This window comes from Excalfactoria chinensis, chromosome 5 (genome assembly GCF_039878825.1).
Source record: "Excalfactoria chinensis isolate bCotChi1 chromosome 5, bCotChi1.hap2, whole genome shotgun sequence".
NCBI classification, from domain to species: Eukaryota; Metazoa; Chordata; class Aves; order Galliformes; family Phasianidae; genus Excalfactoria; species Excalfactoria chinensis.
Genome location: NC_092829.1, coordinates 13422318 through 13430911, shown reverse-complemented (window position 1 = coordinate 13430911; position 8594 = coordinate 13422318). Strand labels below are relative to the sequence as shown.

At 34.3% G+C, this 8594-nt stretch overlaps 1 protein-coding gene across 3 annotated transcripts in view; it reads right to left on the bottom strand.

Moving 5' to 3' along the window:
• Positions 1–1541: 1541 nt before the first annotated feature.
• Positions 1542–8594, bottom strand: part of DICER1 (dicer 1, ribonuclease III) — a 54374-nt gene continuing 47321 nt past the window's right edge. For all 3 annotated transcript variants that reach the window (XM_072337349.1, XM_072337348.1, XM_072337351.1), the window contains exons 25-29: positions 7310–8192; positions 5569–5837; positions 2819–2981; positions 2644–2719; positions 1542–2361 (exon numbers count right to left, since the gene is read on the bottom strand). In XM_072337349.1, the coding sequence (XP_072193450.1) occupies positions 2196–2361; positions 2644–2719; positions 2819–2981; positions 5569–5837; positions 7310–8192 (1557 nt within the window). In that variant the 3' untranslated portion in view covers positions 1542–2195. The remainder of the gene's footprint in view (positions 2362–2643; positions 2720–2818; positions 2982–5568; positions 5838–7309; positions 8193–8594) is intronic.

Below are 8594 nucleotides of genomic sequence, written 5' to 3'. Positions count from 1 at the left end.
TATAGCATAAACTGGTAATCCATTTTCCTCTATTAAAAAGGCTACCTCAAAGCAATTTACCTTTGAAAATTTAGACTGTTCCATCTCATTTACTTTTTTTTTTGTACACATCAAGACTTGCAGGTCTTGTAATTTCATGTCACGTTTTCATTACTGAAGTAACAAACAAATGCAAGAACTGTTTTGCAAGCTACTACTTTAATTCTCACTCTGCCTACTGTAACAACGCTCTATTCAAATACAAGAACAGTCCTTTTTTGCAGGATTTAAAAAAAAATATGATTGAGATAGAAAATACATGAACTTTTGAAAACTGTATTTCAGAAAAGCTTAATGCCTACCCCCTTGCCACCAAGGCTTTTTTCTTTTGTTGTTAGGAAAGCAAGAGCTGACAGGTTTTGTTTTGTTTTAGTGTGCATTTAGTGAGGAAAGGAATAGGGTTTAAAAGCAGGAAATACAGTATTTACCTGTAATTTAATACATAAGACACAGCATCGAGTTCAAACTATTGTGCTGGAAAACGTTAAAACACCTTGCTCTGCTTTCTCAAACTTCAAGCATAATTAACAGGGCAAAATTGCAGCAAACCTCTACTGATATTGGTGGGAATACGAGACCCACAGCTTTTTAAAAAGGTAAATTAAGAGGTATTATAGTTACAGTGCAAAAATTAAATTTTCAAGCATAATATATAAACATAGCACCAAAACAGAAAAAACAATGCATGCAAAAAGAAAAAAAAAGAAGAAGAAGAAAAAAAGAAAAGAACAAAAGAACTGAGGTATTTAAGTGAAGAGTGCCTACATAAATCTAATTAAAGAAGTATAGGCAAAGCCTAAAAAATAAAAGTATGATTTCCCCCCTCCCCCAGTAGATCAAAGCATCAATGAGCTAGTTTCTCTAAATTAAGGACCTAAATCACAGATGTATCAAAAGTACGGCAGTTATCTCAAACATCAACTTTCATGTTATTTAACAGCACAGCTTTGGTAGGTGAAATATGCATGCAACTCTGAAAAGTACAGTAAGAAATTTACGTGGAAATATTTCTAAGTGTAAAGGTGCTCTGTTTGTTAAATACGTAACCAATTGACTATAAAATCTGCAGCATATTTTAGGTGTGATATGTCTAAGGTTATTTTGTTAGAATGACAGCTTGCACTGTACAATTATTCGTTACTGTTTCCAGTATTGGAACTATCTAGCTTGCAGGTTTGTGTAAAACTGGAATTTAGCCAAAGACCATCTTTTGTTTGTTTATGGTATAAAAAAATCTGTAGACTAACCACCTCCTCAGAATCGTTAAAAATAACCTAATTACATATATATGAATACAATTTCTATTATAATCCTGTAATAACTCACAGCTATAGTAATGAGTTGTACTGTAAATATAGAGCTGTATCATTGTAAAATGCATAATAAAATGACGGGAATGTAAAATAGTTTGTTCCAAAAAAGATCAGAAATTAAAGGTTATTAATGAGGGTTTATTTATTTTTAAGGCAAGAACCTTTTTTTTTTTTCTTTTTTCTTTTTTTTAAATGCAAGACTATGTGGCATAAGGAAATTGAAGTCTCATTCTACCAGTATGCCAGCCATTTCAATTAAAATCTGTCCCTAACAAATAAGTGCAATAATGATTGGGAATGCCATCTTAATGTACAAAGATGACACGTAGGAGGAAAGAAAACAAAAACAAAAACAAACGAGAATACTGGCACACTTATTCTTTCTTATACCCAATCATCCAGTACAGTTTATCAACTGCTTTATGACTGGCACTAGTGCACAGATTGAAGAATTTCAAGATTACTATATATACATCTAGCAACTGCATTAGGCATAAGCTCCCTGGCCTTCTAACACTAAGCAAAGCTGTACTGACAATAAAAGGAAACCAAAAAGACCTGACAACAATTATTCCGAACACTTGCTAAATGTCATCATTAAAGCACTCTTGTGATTAAACAAAGCAGAAGTGAGGAAAGAAGACAAGATTGTGTTTGCGCAAAAAACTATAACTACAATTAGTTCCAAAATTTTATACATGTTAAATGTTTTGTTATCTATTCCGTTCATAAACAAACTTTAAATTCTGTCTTCCAATTTGTTCCTCTCAACATCAACGTTTTAAAAAATTTGCTTTATTTGTATGCGTTTTTTCCCCCATTTGATTTATTTTAAGAGGAGTCTCAGCTGTTTGGGACCTGAGGTTGATTTGCTTTGAGGCTTCGTAGTGCTCTTCTTGCAGCTGCAGATTTGGCAATCCTGTAGCTTCTGCCAACACCTTTAAACTTTCCCTTTCCTACAACTTCCACAGTTACTCTGACCTTTCCATCGTAAGTTCTTTCTGCAGGACTGCAAAAATATACACAGGAATTACTTACTTACTGTCTAGGCACGTTAATGTGAAATACAAGATCAATACTCTCTTTTCTACAGCAGTAAAAGCAGTAAAGTTAAACAGAAATCAGTACTTTTCTCAGAAAGTTAAACAAAAGCAAATACAAAAATCATCTTAACTTTTCGGTGCAAAAGAAATTAAAAATGGCTCGTGACATTTCAAAACTCCTCTGTGGTTCATAAGCACATCTTAAGAACATTTTAGGCTGGTGCGTTCCAAAGAAAGCATCTTCTTACCTAAACTTGGCGGTCTCCGGCTCCATCTCAAGCAGCTCTCGCACTGGGGAACGGGGCACATTAGCAGAAAACTTTTCTATTAAAAAGTAAAAAATAAAAATAAAAATTGATCTTTGTTCTCTTCAATGCAGATGGCTCTTTAGTATTATTTTTTTTTCCTGAAAGCTGACTATACCTATTAATGGCCTCATCATTGGATAGTACACTTGCCAAACCATTTCCAAAGACATTCCGCTATCCATATAAATGGCACCAGCAAGGGACTCAAATATATCCCCCATGGCCTTTGGTACTTCAATGTCTTCCTCCTTTTCTTCATCTTCTTCAGATCTTCGGAGCTGTTTGCAATTAAAAAAACAACAAGGTGGGGGGAGAGAGAGAGGGGAAGGGAGGAAAAAAAGAGAGACATTTGCTTCTTTTAAAATAAAAGAAAGATCTTCAGAAATGTAAGTTCTCTTATATCCTATCCTGAGCTGCTTCCTTTATGCTTTTTTTCATTGACAGCCTTCCGCAGTGAAATTATTCTTTTATTCCCCAATGAAATCAAGTTGCTGGATATATCATTTTTCAAATGTGGAAAAAAAAAAAAATACCCAAACACCATTGCTTAGAGGACTTAACATGCTTTGTGAATTCCTCCTGTAATAATTCTGTAGTATTTCACCACGGGTCTGTTTTTTCCAATAAGAAACAGATTCAGTTCTATCAATCAATAGTCAAAAGCTACTCATAACAAAGGAAGACTTCATACATTAAAGACCTCCTAGAAGGAGGCTTTAAAATCTCTAAAGTCAAGTCTGTGGATGAAAGTCAGATGCACCATTTATTACTTCATTTACTCCAAAAGACCAAGCATAAAAGAAGCATTAATAAAGTTAGTCTCTATTAACTAATAATCATCAACATTAGTCTGAACTAACAGGTACACTTAGGTATTTTTTAAACATAACAAGCAGTGGTTTTTTTGCTATTGCACTAATTTAAGTCCAAAGTCAGTTATCATTAAAACTAAACTTATGGGGCCCATCTTGCAGATCTTGAGTTACCCTGCTCCTTAACTACAAATATTCCGAATATATACAATTTGCATTCATTTTAGTGCAAGCACAGTAACACAAGAAACAAAATGTTTTGGATTATTATTGTCCTAAAGAGAAATATAATTTTTGTCTTTTCCTCAGCGAGCAGCTGCTATTTTGGGTTTAAGATGCAATTCAGATCCCTTAACAGTCACCACAATGCTTCATAAACTAGTCCCTTCTACAACATTTCTCCCTAAAATAAATCAAACAAGTCACACCTGACGCATACACCCTCAAAGTGGAAATATGATGATTAAAAAAAACGAAATGAACCGTATTCTGAAGAGTGTATTTCATACCAAGTTCAAACTAAAGCACTTTAGAATTCTACAGTACTTAATTTCTCTCTCCTTCTGTTATTTAAGATCTATAATGCAAGGAGCAACAGATGTTTCAAAAGTGAGATTTGAAAAAAGCAAAGCAGATGATGTGGAGACACACATGGAAAGCAGTCTAGCTGGCATGGACTGCAGAAACAAAGACTCTGTGCATTAACTGTGATGAAATAAGAGTTTCAGTAATTCAGTGCCAGACCAAGATAGGGAGCAGGCATAGGGAGAGTGAAACAAGAATTTTATTTGAAACAGCTATCTCACAATTTGGTTGCAACTCGGATCAAAGTTCCTAGACCATCTTTTTGCATACCAGCTAAAACTGAACAAAGCTAAAGATCACTTATGAGCCCTTGAGATTCAAACCTTTTCACTCATATTGTGAAGAACACAGATAATAGTTGGTTTTCTGATGAGAAACAACTAAGTTTCAATAAAAATTTTCCTAGTCTTAGTTTTCTCAGCCTTCCCATAAAACATATGGATTTTGCTCTCTCCCAGATGCAAGGGCTGTAAACACCTAAGTAACTGAAGGCTTTTGATTCCTGAGCTTTAAATTGTCTATCAAAAAGAAGAAATTACTTAAGTCAAACATAATATGTTTATTTAGAGCTAGAGCATATCATCTCAGAATATTTTGTAAGAAGTTGGTCATTGCTTTTCCGAAGGCAAACTAATAGGAAAATTTACTAGATGATCTTTTTTTAAAAAAGGATTATGAGAAGGACCCTGGTTAAAATTTCACCCAGCGGGTCCTTGTGCTCATAACGTTTCTGAGCAGCTTATCTAAATGAGGTGGGTTTAGTCCATTCTTCAGTAAGCATTCACTGAATATAAATTTTTTGAAATAAATGTAAAATATTTCCTTTACATTCATTACATATCTCAGATATTATCTCAGTTTGCAAGTCTTCAGCTAAACTCTGTTTTAAGTGGTTTATTTAAATGATGCCTACGTTTCCCTGCTTAGCATCTCTACAGCTTCTAGGAGCATTTCAAACATTCTGGTGCAGGATGCTATGACACCTGTTCCAGCAGAAGCCATCCAGGATGAAAACAGTGAACGTTTTTTACACAGTGTGCTACATTAAATAATCCCAGTATTTTGCCAAGGTAGTACTGTTTATGGTGTCGTGTGGATATCCGATCTTAAGTCAGCACTGTGTGACTTAATGCTTCTTCATTACAGCTTTACAGTACAGTAGGCTTCCAATCAGAGAAGCAAGCTAAGAACAACACAAAGGTGAAACAGAGAAATCAACTGACACTGAAAAAAATCTATAGGCAAAACTGGTCTCAATTTATTTTCTTGATTTTTTTTATTCACTCCACACTTCCTGAAGATTGTATTTTACTCCACATATTGCATGATTTACTCCTGAGAGCCACCTGCTTCTTTGGCTACTTTGTGCTTAAAACTAAAACATTTCAAAAGTGTGCATCATGATAAGAAATCTAACAACGCACTACAAATCACACACTGGAAACATTTCTTTTCTAATACCACTAACCTCTGAATCCATTCCTTGCATTTCATTCTTTTCCATTTGAAACTGCACAAAGTCATCAATAACATGAAACAGTTCAGGAGAGACAGCTTTGAAGTACTTGTGGTAGTCATACTTTACAGCTAGCGATGCAAAAATGGTATTATTGACTAGAGCAGATCGCAGGTCAGTAAGAACTCCTGGTGAGTGTTGCCGTGGGTCTTCATAAAGGTGCTTGGTTATGAGGTAGTCCAAAATTGCATCTCCCAGGAATTCTAAGCGCTGGTAACAATCTTAAAGCATTGGAAATAAAAGAAGGTACAACAACACAATTAAGTTTAACACACACATTCTTTCCAGGCCTTTCTGGAAAGAAGATCTGGTACACTGCCATGTAAATTCCATAAAATAACCAACGTTCAGGAAAGAACCAAGCATGTTTTAAAACAGGTGTCTTTGTCTTTAAAAAGTTTGCTAGTAAATTATAAGAAAAGAACAGTTTTATCTAGTAGCACAAACACTCTCGAGACAAATGTTAATTTGTCAGGCTAGCATAACACTTGTATATAATGACAATTAACGCTTATGTCCAAAGTCATCCTATTATGCTGAGAAAAGCATACAAATAAAATTCTGCTAACACACTGATCTGAAAAGGATGGAGGTCTATTTTTAGAATACAAACACCATCATCACAAAATCCACTTTGAAAAGCAAACAGAAATAGTTGGGAAGAGGACAAAACTACTACAAAGGTAACTTGACAGTGAAATGGCTAGAAGATTCAGTTGCCTTTGGCAGCTAAGATACTGCGACATCTCAACTAGTGCCCCTTAAGAAAAAAAACAAATACTTAGCTGTTACAGCAACTCCAAATTATTTTATATAGTATAAAGAAAAGGGACTGGAATCAAAAGTTTCTGCTACAAGCAACGTAATTTCATCTACTTGCTATCCCTCAACATTTCTCCTTGATAGTATAGAAAAAGGAATAATCTATATCTTTGTGAAGTTTCTATAGTAAGTGAGTATATACACAGGTAATGCTACCTCAAACATAAAACCAAAGGAACATTTCAGTGTTTCATCAGGACTATTTCTCAGTGCACTAACTTTTCAAAATGACTTATTCCTTTAATTAAGGAAAAGATTTTTTACTTCTTGGAATAAGGACCTACTTCACTATTGGGAAAAAATAAAATAAAATAAAAAATAATAAAAAAAATCAGACAAAGCAAAAGTAACTGGAGAATATTACAAATTTGGTCTAATGTTATATCAGGTACAGGAACAGTAAGCAATTAACCTGAAATTAATATTTAGTCTCATTAAGTCAACTACTTCAAACTTTTACATTAACCATTCACTCAATAAAATATCTAAACTTTAATGAAGACTTCAAATTCCCAACTTCAAACTGAACTCTCTATAAATTTTGCAAAATGTACTTTAGTCTTAGATATAAACTCAAAGAATAACATCTTTGAGATTAAGTTATGTGACAAACTGCTAAACATACTTGCAAAATATGATCAGAACTTTCAGATTTTCTGCAATTAGAGATGAATTTAACACAACTAAATGACAATCTAAAGTTAGTTGTGTGCATTAACAATACAGTCTCAGACACATCCTGTATCTACATCAAGTAAAAAAATATGAATATCATTAAAATATGGCTTCAACAAGTACTCCCCTTCTAAATCAGATTACTTATCTTACATTTGTTATACAAGAAAAAACACTTTTCATTAAGACAACTTACCAGTAATGGTATTATAATGGTACGAGGCATGAGTAAATGCCTGAAGAAGATACGCCTTGTTCTTAAAACTGTAATTAATTTTCTTCTCAAAGTTTTCAAAACCAGAAATAAGGTGATTCAGGGTTTTTTCAGCATCTGGGTGATCAAACATACACCTTGGTGGGATCTTCAAACAACCATACTCCAGGTCTTTATAAAGAGAAGGCTCTGAATTAACTATACAAGTAGAAACAGAGTTTGGTGAAAGATTCTTCTGCTCACTGTTACAGTTCTCTCCAGTTGCACACAGAGTGCTTTCCCAATCAGTCTTTTTAATTACAGGGAGAACCTTCAGCCCCAGTGAACACAGGAAAAGCTGAGCAGCTCTTTCACCACAGCTGGTCAGATAGCAGCCCAACAGGGCTTCCACACAGTCTGCAATGCTTTTGTCAGCAATACACTGCTCTGTATGCAAATCATATGAGATAGACTGTTTTCCTGCATCGACACCACAGTTTTCTTCTGATGGATTCCAGAAGCCGACTACAAAATCATCCTCTTCAACAGCCTTGCTAGGATCCAAATAGCACATAGCGTCCCAAGAGCTATAGTCAAAATCATCAAAATCTGATGAAAACGGAACGTTACCCAGGGATGACTTTTTGGGTGCTTTCCATTCATAGTTTGAATCAGTGGTTGAAAAGTGAGAGAGAGAAATTTTCTTCACAAAAGCCCCCGATCCCATTAACATGCTATCTATGAATTTGATATGCTCTTGATCGTACTCCAAAAAATCATCTTCAAAGTCTGTTTCTTCCTTGGGCAACCTCCACATTAGGTCTTCATCTTCTTCATCATCATCATCGTAATCAAGTTTACCATTAGCCAACAAATTCTCCTTTGTCTATGAAAGAACACACAAAAAAACATGCTACTGAAGAGGAAAATAGTATTTTATTCTAGAATTGTCCTAAGAATAGGTTATGAGTAGTATCTGCTAATAAGCCTGACTTTTTTAGTTAATAGTATATTGTCTAATCAGATACACAATAAAACTTCAATTAACACTAGCATTCTAAGACTAGAATAACTGCTTTGGAATATGCTACTAAAGGTTAAGTAATAAAGGTTTTGTATGTTTTACATACCACACATGGTATGTTTCGTAGGAACTCATGCTGATATTGTGCACACAAAACTGACTTAAAAAAAAACACTAAGTGCATATTTGTATGTTGAAGAAAACTAAACAACCTCTTAGACTCTAAGCACTTCAATAATCATTATGTAAAGCAGCAAAATATAT